This window comes from Microplitis mediator, chromosome 5, assembly GCF_029852145.1.
Source record: "Microplitis mediator isolate UGA2020A chromosome 5, iyMicMedi2.1, whole genome shotgun sequence".
In the NCBI taxonomy this organism is placed as follows: Eukaryota; Metazoa; Arthropoda; class Insecta; order Hymenoptera; family Braconidae; genus Microplitis; species Microplitis mediator.
This window is the reverse complement of record NC_079973.1, coordinates 16,818,189-16,829,522: the sequence shown is the minus strand read 5'-3', so window position 1 is coordinate 16,829,522 and position 11,334 is coordinate 16,818,189. Positions and strand designations below refer to the sequence as shown.

Here is an 11,334-nt window from a genome sequence, read left to right as displayed (position 1 = left end):
TACACCAGTGTAAATATGATGTAATTTTTTCACATTTACACGGTGTGACTTCAGTGTTTTCGGTGTAAACGGATCCGCTAGGGTTTTTTCCCGGGTTTTTAAACTTTTAATTTCCCTTATTTTGTACAGAAATTTTATATATGGTTTGGATGGTTATTCGGAAATTCTCAATGGTTTATTGAAATTCAAAACATAAAAGATTTTTAGAATCATTGGCTCAGTAAGCTCAGTAAGCATAGAATTACGAAGGAAAAAAACTTCACATGAATTTGAAAAATATTGTTGTTTGAACTAGAAATATGAGAAAATACTATTTATATATTTGCTAATAAGATTAATTTGATTACACAAGAAAATCTGAAAAAAAAATCTGAAAACCGGTTGACACTGTGGGCCAGCCCCGGAAATTATTGTCAATACATGTTCGAGCTCTTTGAACTCAACAATATCTTTGAGTACTCTTGTATTTTCGAACTCTTCGAGATCGGAAAAATTTACGTTTCGTAATAATCTCCAAGAATTCGAGAAATTGAAAATAATTTCTTCGGACTCAAAAAACGGTTGGACCAAAAAAATATACATTTCGCTGGAAAAAAGTAATTATTGTCCGATGATATCTTTCAAACAAATCGACCGATTGAAATGTGCTTTGCGGCAATCGAAAGAACTTATTGACTTAGATTTGATCAAACTTAGAATTGAGTCGGCCAAGCGATTTACGAGTTATGCAACAAAAACATTGTTTTTAATTTTAATTTTTTGTATAATTTGTAAACTACTTGACTGATCAACTTCAAAATTTACTCAGTTGTAAGTCTTGGTGAGCCCTTTCGATTGCCGCCTAGTACGCTCAAATCGGTTGATTTGTTCCAAATATATCGTCGGACAAAATAAGTTTACACACACATTCACACATGCGCTCGTGAACGTTTGTCTAAAAATGGTCCGAATAACTTCCTAGGACTTCAAAACGTCGAGATGGATGGTGGTAACTCAATTTTCAAAAATCGGACCGAAACTAATAACTTCCCTTTTTTTGAAAATTTTCACAGCGGGAAGTAAAATCATTGTAGAAGTATGATTACGAAAGTTATTAGTGTTTAAATATTGTCAATTTGAAAATATAATGACGTCCTCTCTTCCTATCGCAATTAAGTTTATCGTGAGAGATGACCTGATCAGCAATGAAATTTGCATGAACTATGATGCCATTGATAATATTAAATAGATTCTCAAGTACATCATACATTTGTTGGTAGATAATTTTCATAGAAAATAGACGATATATTTATTACCACTATAACTGATTAGTAAACATATAAAACAATGAGATTATTGATTTTATTCTGTTTTACAACCTGTGTTTTGTCTTCTGAAAAAATATCATCTCCACGGATTATAGTTGTTGGTTCAGGTGCATCCGGTATTGCAGCAGCTTCAAGACTCCTTGACAATGGGTTTAATAATATTACTATTCTCGAAGCTGAAAATCGAATTGGCGGAAGAGTTTATTCCATTGAAATAGGTAAATTTAATCATACGCTATATAATTCTCAAGATAATTTATTGTGGATTTTTCTATTTAATAATTATATATTCAATTGCAGGTGACTATTTAGTTGACATAGGCGGTCAATGGGTACATGGCGAAAAATCTAACGTTGCATTCGAGTTAGCCGGGCCATTAGGCCTTCTTGAAAAGTCTTCTGATAGCGGACTCAAGTTTAACCATAAAATATTTGGATCATCGGGAGAAGTAATACCTGAAAGTGTAGCAACCCCATTAATAGATTATTTTATTGACAATGTTACACACATATATGATGATATCGATAATTTAAAAACTGGCTCGTTTGGAGAATATGCAGAAGCGAAGTAAATATATATTTTCATGAAATTGAATAATAAATTCCATTTTAACAAATTATAATTAAAATCGATTTTTACTTTTTGAGATTATATGAATACTTTAAAAATCATCCAGAAATAACTACGGATCAATATCAGCCACTGCTACATTCGTTAAATATGATGCGAATGGAAGAAGATGCTGCATCGGATTGGTATGAAGTTTCAGCAAGAGCGTTACGAGATTTCGAAGGATGTGAAGGTGATCACGAAATCAATTGGAAAAACCGGACATATTCTACTATTCTAGATATACTTATGGTTTGTTATATTATTTTATAGCTATGATTAATACTATTAATAAATTAATTTAGATAATAATAAAGTTATTATATTTAGAAAAAATATCCAAATCCAGAGAAAGAACTTCCAGTAAAAGATATAACTAAACTGAATACCAAAGTAACGGAAATAAAATTCGATGAAACTCCCATAAAAGTGACAACTGCTGATGGACAAGAACATTTTGCTGATTATGTAATAATAACACCATCTTTAGGTGTTATTAAAAAAAATTATAACAAATTATTTAATCCACCATTGCCTGAAAAAAAAATTACGGCCATTAACGTAATTATTACTTTAGCAAAAATAATTGTTGAGTTACTTTCGAAAATAATGACAATAAAAAAATTTCCGTAGAATATTTCCTACGGAGGTGTCGCTAAAATAATTCTGCATTATGAAAATCCTTGGTGGTTGAACGATCCTATCTATGGGCGGAGTATCTATTGGACTGAAGAGGACAGAAAGGAATTAGAAAATGATGTATGAATTCTATAATATTCAGAACTTCAAAATTCATGGTTTGCTATTTAAATATTTAATTTTTAGCCTAAAAAAAAATGGATGCTTGGTGTGCACAGAGGATTGATAATTGAGCACAAACCAAAGTTGTTTCTTCTTTGGGTATGTGGACCTTACGCCCGTGAAATGGAATTAACTCCAGAAGAATTATTTCAAGATCAAGTAAAACAACTCGTAAATAAATTTTTTGGAAAGGCTTATAATCTCACTGAGCCAACTATTATTACAAGGTGTGCTTGAAATCATTACAAAATTTAAATGATAAAGTTATAATTTGTGCTCTTTTAGGAGTCTGTGGAACACCAATGAAAACTTTCTTGGTACTTATAGTTCTCATGGGGTAAAATATTATATGGGTGATGCTCACATTGAAGATTATGCAGCACCAATCATGAAAAATGATAAGCCCGTATGTATTTAATATTTATTGTATTTAGTATTTGAAATATGAGTTCCTCACGAATTTTTTTCTAGGTACTACTATTTGCTGGTGAAGGTACAAGTACTCATTATGGAATGGTCCATGGCGCAATCGAAACAGGATGGCGAGAAGCTGATCGTATTATTATATATCACACCAAAAATGAATAAATTTTAATTAATAAGTGATGTGTTGTTGAGCAACTAAAAAAAGAAAACTTGTATGATTATTTTTATGTATAAAAAAGTATACTTAATTATATGGCCTGTAAGAGACACGTTATAAATTATCTACTGTAAACTACACTTATCCAAAAAATTAAAGGAACAAGAAAATTTTATAAATTTTTCAGTGATTTTTGGAAGGCTTTATTTTCGTGAAAATTGATCGTATCGAAAAAATAAATAACGCAAATTGAAGCTTGAAATCTCTAGTTTGGAGATCTTGCAGTAGAATAATTTTTTGAGCCACGGTTTTTGCGGAATCATAAGAAATTGGTCGAGACAAAATTTTTCTAAATTTTTTGGTTTTGTTTTTTACACTGACCGAAAGGTTATCTTGGTTCAAAGAGAATTATCTTGAGTCAAGAGAATATTTAGGAAAATGGAATAAATCTTGGTTGAAGAAAATTTTCTCTTAATTTTGATTATTTTGATTCAAAAAGTTATTTTTTCGACCCAAATGGGTTAAAGTTTTAAGTTGAAAATCTATGATTTTAGTTCAAAAAGAAAAAATAATTAAAGAAAGTAAATTGTTTTTTGAATTAATATTTTGAATTTCTTCATTTATGTTTATAGAATATTTTATTCTATGAAATTTAACTTCTCTACGTAAGAAGTCAGATTTCTTAAACCAACTAGTGGCTATTGCTTGAAACAAAAATAAAAAAAAATCAAGTCAAGAAAATCAAGCTCTTGGTTTTTTTCCATAGCAGCATTCGGATAACAGGAGCACTCGGGTCTATACAGCTTCTCTACTTCGGACACTACTTTGTGTGTGTCGTTTCAATCACAAAAAAGTAAGTTAATTATCATTTATGCTGTTTTTAATCATATCAGATGGTCACGTTTGTTATCATTTCTGATCCTAAATTTATATTAAATTGTTTCCTTTTTAGTATGGTATATATCATGCAGTTGATGTTGTCGATGAAGCCAGGATAAATAGCCTAACCCTTCATTTATTTTTGTAACAAAAAAAAAAAATTTTATTGTAATAAAGAATCAAAATATATTTTGATAATTGATTGTATATACTCTGAAAATTGAATTTTCAATAAAAACAATTAATTTAAAATTGAACTGAATTATTGTATTTTAAAATAAAAGTATTTTTTATGTTACATTAATGTATAATTTAGTTTTAAAATGAGTTTTTTATTTTTTTAATCTAAAATTAATTGTTTTCAGATAAAGTCTACATTTATTTTGAACTAAATGTTATCAAATCTTTAAATAAATTAATTTTTACTAGCCCTTGCGACCTTCAACCCACTCTGGAAACACTCTGGAATCATTGTCAGAATGTAAACATTCTAAATCCAGTATGTTTCCAGAGTGGTTTTGTGCCCTTTTTCCAGAGTGAAACCAAAGTGGTTTCAGAATTGATCCAGAGTAGATCAAAGTGTTTTCAGAATGGACCAGAAGTGAATCCAGAATGAAATCAAAGTATTTTCAGAATGGACCCACAGTGAGTCCAGAATGGAATCAAAGTGTTTTCAAAATGGGCTCAAAATGAGTACAGGATGAAATCAGAGTGTTTTCAAAATGGGCCCAGTGTCGATAAAATTTAAATACTAAGGAATAAAAAAATTGGGTACTTTCTAAACACATACATCAATAATAATCTACAGAAAAACAATTTTAACCCCAATTTTTTAATTAACTATGCTTTTGTTAATTAGTTAATTTTTACTTGTTGAAAGTTTACATAAAAACCCTGATTATTTCCAAACTAAAAACCCCAAATTCTTTTTACTTCTTAAAGCTATTCTTGAAAGGGTATAGAAAAGATCGCTGGTGAAAAAATAAAAAAATTTCGATTTTATTAACAATCTAAGCCATTGAAAAATAAAAAACGTAAATAAAGCAATCAAGAAAATTTTTTTTTTTTTATTATTTTGTTTTTTTATTGCTGAAAGCTACATAACAATAATTTGAAAAAAATTTTTACTTGCATTGTTAAAATAATTGTCATAAACAAATACATTGCTAATTAGATTTAATAAAAGTTTTTTTTGGGAGAAAAACGCTTAATAAAAATAAGGAATTTTAAGAAAAAAATCGTTTCTTAAAAAAATTTTTTTTTGCTAAACAGCGCATTAGCTAATTAATAATTTTTTTTTTACTCAATATTGATATTAAGGAACCATAATTTTTTTTAAATCATCATTTATCGTGTTCTGTTATATTAGAAAAAAAATTTTTTTCATTCATTTATTATTTGTTTATTAAACAAACAATTTGTTATAAACAAATAAATTTTCACGCAATATTTTTTTCAAATACTAAAAATAACCATGCGTTTTTTTTGTAGAAAAAATTTTTTTTTTATCTTTGATACAATTTTTTAAATTATTGTACACTTGGACTTGTCGCTACCTTTCTGTTCTTCTCCATTGTTATTAAAATAACTTATTGAAGACACAACTACAACACTTCAAGTCTTTTTTATTATCCATTAATCATTAAACAAATCGAGCTTGTAACCGTAGCTCTAACTCAATTTCTTAAGGAATTATGAATAACAGTAATTTTTATGAATACTTTTTAATAAATACAAAAAAAATTATTAATTAGCAAATTCGCTTTTTAGCAATAAAAAACATTTCTTAAGAAACAATTGTTTTTTTAAAAATTGTTATTTTCATTGAGTATTTTTATCCCAAAAAAAATTTTTTGCTTTGACCCGGGTTTTAATGTGAAAGACTTAAGAGAAAAATTTGCTGGGAGACGATATATGTGAAGGAGGAGAAAGTCACTGGTGCTAAGCAGCAGTGGAAGTAGTTCAGTGTTCACCGCTAGATCGCGCCCAACTTATGATTGTCCTGTTCCTGGTTAGATAGGTGTTTCAGAGTTTTTATATTCTATATTCAAAAATAATTCTGGCACGGGTACTCCTCTGTTATTTGACAGAGTGACAAGTGCCTGTTTGGATGGTCATATATTAAATGCTATATTACATTGTGACAATAATGTCAAATATTTTTGTTTTCTTGAAAAAATTGTTTTTACAATCCAGAAACATAAAATACGTTTCAGGTAATGACAAAAAAAAATTGATTTTTGTATTCAATAAATGCTCTTGAATAATCTTAAAATAATATATTTCGGTAAATTTTTTTTTTTCTTTCAGTATTCATTTACACTGAATACCCTCTGGTTTGAGTATGTATTCACTCTGATCCCACTCTGGAAACATTCTGGAAACACTTTGGTATCAGTTTGTGTTCAATGTGAATGCATAACGGTGTCAGTATGTATCCACTCTGGATACTTTCTGGAAACACTTTGGATTTACTCCGTATCCGCTCTGGAAATACTCTGGGTTCACTCTCAGAAAAGGGCACAAAACCATTCTGGAAATACTCTGGAGTCCGTATGGTTGCATCGTGTTACCAGAATATTTCCAGAGTGTATCCAGAATGTTTTTAGTGTCGCAAGGGAGCACTGTAAAAAATAATTTGAAAATTACAATACAAAAGGAATTGAATTTTCATAACTAGATATTTAAATTGTATTTTCAATAAAAAAAGCTTCAAATTTAATATACGTAATTTAATAATCAAGCTGGTATTTAAAATTAAGAAAAAAAATGTGTCATTCGACGCAGCTTGTCAATATCTTGAAGCTGTGAGCTTGATCGGTATCCCAGTAAACACATTGACATAAATTTGACGTCAGAGTGACGTTACGCTAAGTCATCATTTACGTAAGATATAAGTCACGAATGAGTCAGGTGTGACTCATTATTTCCCACTTTTTTACGTAAGATTATGATGTACAACTAATGACGTATACATGACGTAAATGTGATGTCTGTGTGACATTTTATGACGTCAATATGACATATAGGTGATGTCAAAATTATCAATTCGGAAAATATATTTTTGAAAAAAAAAAAAAAAAAAAAAAAAATGAAATACCGAATTTTTTATTTGATTATTACCGCGCGAACGCATTGTGAATTCTGAAACAAGATTAAATAACGTTAAATGATGAAAAAATCCTGGGCATCTCCAGGGTTCGAACACGGCTACTCTTGGCTGGTAGTCCTGAACGTTGCTCACTGGTCCACATCACGAGAGTTCAAATCTCGTGCTTAATTGATGTGTTTAGAGTGGAATGCCGGGAAAGACAGTTCATAAGTTTTCGTGATGGATTTTTACAAAATTTAAAAATACTCCATGAACTTATATGAAATTTTATAGAAACAATATTTGTGGGCCTCGATGATAATTGTATAAAATTTCATTAAGTTTCATAAAATTTTTTAATTTTTCGTTGTGATGTGAAATTTAAAAAATCTTATATAAAATTTTGCGAAACATTAAATAATTTCACAAAATCGTATGAAATTCAATCGATTAAAAAATTGTGATACTAAACTTTAAAATCATAATAGCAAAAGAGTTCAAACTGTCGTTACATTTTCTTTGTCATCCTAAATGATATTTTCCATATATCATTTAAAAAAATAAAGTTAATTTTGTTATGCTCACGCTAATGTTTTAATCTAAAACGTCTGAATGATCTATTATCGAGTTTATCGATTACTTTGACCCCAAAAATGTTCGACGTGTCATTGTTATTTTTACACATTTACACATGTTTGAAAATTCATTCTATGATTGTTTTATTTCAATAAATAGATGATAAAAAACTATGACTCGGACATTACATCAGCATTGCGTAAAATACTGACTTGTCACTGATGTAAAGATATGATTTAAGAGTGACATCCACATTACGTACAACCGTGACTTTGCTACTGACATAAATGTATGATTTTAAAATTACGTCATTATGATATACGATAATGACTTTATTACTACGTAACAATGTGATGTAGGTTTTATGTCAAACGTACGTAATACATAAGTCATAACTATGACGTCATACAAGAGTCATGCTTACATCAATATGATGTCACAACCCTGATTAAAAAAATGTATTTGACAGGATTAAAATGGATTAAAATTTTAATACTTTCAAATCCTGCTAAATACTGTAAATCCTTTTTCAAAATTCACGATTAATCATATTAAATACTTTTTAATACTAAAATAATCGAAAGGAGTAGAAGGATTTGAAAGGATTTAACTATCATTTGAAATTTCTAGTTCTATTGAATACTTTTTGATCCTGATATAATGTTTTTATTTCGTTATCTTTTTAGGATATAAAAGGATTCAACCAGTATTTAAAATTTTTAATGCTATCGAATACTCTTTAATCCTGAAATAAAGTTTTTATTTCAATATCTTTTTAGGATATAAAAGGATTCAACTAGCATTTGAAATTTCTAATGCTACCGAATACTTTTTAATCCTGAAATAATTTTTTTATTTCATAACCTTTTTAGGATATAGAAGGATTTCACCAGTATTTAAAATTTCTTATGCTACCGAATACTTTTTAATCCTGAAATAATTTTTATATTTCGTTATCTTTTTAGGATTTAAACGAATTTAACCAGTATTTGAAATTTCTAATGCTATTGAATACTTTTTAATCCTGAAATAATGTTTTTATTTCGTTATCTTTTTAGGATATAAAAGGATTCAACTAGCATTTAAAATTTCTAATGCTATTGAATACTTTTTAATCCTGAAATAATTTTTTTATTTAATTATCTTTTTAGGATATAGAAGGATTTAACCGGAGTTTGAAATTTCTAATGCTACCGAATACTTTTTAATCCTGAAATAATTTTTTTATTTCATAACCTTTTTAGGATATAGAAGGATTTCACCAGTATTTAAAATTTCTTATGCTACCGAATACTTTTTAATCCTGAAATAATTTTTATATTTCGTTATCTTTTTAGGATTTAAACGAATTTAACCAGTATTTGAAATTTCTAATGCTATTGAATACTTTTTAATCCTGAAATAATGTTTTTATTTCGTTATCTTTTTAGGATATAAAAGGATTCAACTAGCATTTAAAATTTCTAATGCTATTGAATACTTTTTAATCCTGAAATAATTTTTTTATTTAATTATCTTTTTAGGATATAGAAGGATTTAACCGGAGTTTGAAATTTCTAATGCTACCGAATACTTTTTAATCCTGAAATAAGTTTTTTATTTAATTATCTTTTTAGGATATAGAAGGATTCAACCAGTATTTGAAATTTTTTATGCTATTGAATACTTTTTAATCCTGAAATAATTTTTTTATTTATTTATCTTTTTAGGATATAGAAGGATTTAACCGGAGTTTGAAATTTCTAATGCTACCGAATACTTTTTAATCCTGAAATAAGTTTTTTATTTAATTATCTTTTTAGGATATAGAAGGATTTAACCAGTGTTTGAAATTTCTAATGCTACCGAATACTTTTTAATCCTGAAATAATTTTTTTATTTCGTTATCTTTTTAGGATATAGAAGGATTTCACCAGTATTTAAAATTTCTTATGCTACCGAATACTTTTTAATCCTGAAATAATTTTTATATTTCGTTATCTTTTTAGGATTTAAATGAATTTAACCAGTATTTGAAATTTCTAATGCTATTGAATACTTTTTAATCCTGAAATAATTTTTAAATTTCGTTATCTTTTTAGGATTTAAATGAATTTAACCAGTATTTGAAATTTCTAATGCTATTGAATACTTTTTAATCCTGAAATAATTTTTAAATTTCGTTATCTTTTTAGGATTAAAAAGTATTTAAAAGTATTTAACAGTTTAAATCATTTCAAATCCTGTTAAATCATGTTTTCAGGATTAAATAGTATTTAACAGAATTAAAAAATTTGAATCATGTTAAATCCTTCTGAATCATATTTTCAGGATTCGATAGCATTCATGAGGATATAAATTTTTTTAATCCTGTCAAATACTTTTGTTTAATCAGGGAAGCTTTACATCATATTAAAATCATGTAGAACGTCAGATTGACATCAAATTTACATCAGATGCCGTGGCATTGCTATGACCTACATATGACGTCAAAATAAGGTCATGTGTTCACTGGGTAGGGCTTGTTCAGAGATATTTCAAAAATAAAATTCTTTCAAAAATGTATTTTTTGGATAACTTTTAATGTGCTCGATGGATTGATTCCAAAATCGACCGGGCTCTAGAGCTTTATAAGCCGCGTCGAATGCCACCTCAACCATCGAAATTGGCTCATTCATTCAAGAGAAACCGTTGTCGAAAGAATAAAAAAAAAATTTTCTTCATTTTGTTTGAAATATCTCAAAAACGACTCGATAAATTGAATTCAAAATTTGATCAGCTTTAGAACTCGATAAAATGCGTCGATTGCCACCTCAACCGTCTCAATCGGTTTATTCGTTTAAGAGATATCGTTGGAGAAAAAATGGTGAAATACGTTTTTTTTCGAAAACAACAGCATACCAACGTATTTTCGAGCTCGAAAATGTATTCACAATAATGCTTTCGAAGTTCTTGAGCTCGAAAACAGCGGGAAGTTTTAGGGCTGGCCCGCAGGGTCAACTGATAGATCGATTTTTTTTTCTCTTTACCTTAAAATGTTACTTGTAGGGAATTCATTCATATTTCTCAAACTGCCCTTTAAATTACTGTGCGACCATTAGTTGCTGAGGTATCGATAATCAAAGACAAAAGGATCCTTTTTCATTTGAAGACTGATATCTCAGCAGAAAATGGTTGTACAGAGAAACAAAAAAAAAGCAAATTGTAGCTGAATAAATTTTCTAAACGAGCCATGAATTGGTTTTTTCGAAAAAAAATTTCCCGGTCCCGTATACCTACACAGAAAAATAGGAATTCTTGGGTCAAGAAGAAAATCGTCTCCAAAAATAAATTCTTAAATTAAAATATGCTCTTTTCTTGTTTGAAAAAATTTTCTCTTGATAAAAAATTTTTTTTTTTAATTAGAGTATATAAAGCTATTCAATGAAGAAATTCAATTTTGATTTAAAAATTTAAATTTTTGCTTTAAATGTTTTTAGTTTCTCCGAACAAGAAAACAACTTGGTTG

General features: G+C 28.3%; 1 protein-coding gene across 1 annotated transcript; it reads left to right on the top strand.

Annotated features, from left to right (window-relative positions):
- The first annotated feature begins 1,219 nt into the window (after nucleotides 1–1,219).
- LOC130668500 (spermine oxidase-like) lies at nucleotides 1,220–3,480 on the top strand. The gene is made up of 8 exons (XM_057470829.1): nucleotides 1,220–1,525; nucleotides 1,608–1,875; nucleotides 1,956–2,169; nucleotides 2,248–2,478; nucleotides 2,551–2,676; nucleotides 2,743–2,945; nucleotides 3,004–3,124; nucleotides 3,190–3,480. The coding sequence occupies exons 1-8, from the start codon at nucleotides 1,327–1,329 to the stop codon at nucleotides 3,304–3,306; spliced, it is 1,479 nt and encodes a 492-aa protein (XP_057326812.1). The 5' UTR covers nucleotides 1,220–1,326; the 3' UTR covers nucleotides 3,307–3,480.
- Nucleotides 3,481–11,334: the final 7,854 nt, after the last annotated feature.

Coding starts and splice junctions, on each gene's coding strand:
- LOC130668500 (XM_057470829.1), top strand. CDS start 1,327: ATGAGATTATTGATTTTATTCTGTTTTACAACCTGTGTTTTGTCTTCT. Junction 2,170..2,247: donor CTATTCTAGATATACTTATG/GTTTGTTATATT, acceptor TATTATATTTAG/AAAAAATATCCAAATCCAGA. Junction 3,125..3,189: donor TCATGAAAAATGATAAGCCC/GTATGTATTTAA, acceptor ATTTTTTTCTAG/GTACTACTATTTGCTGGTGA.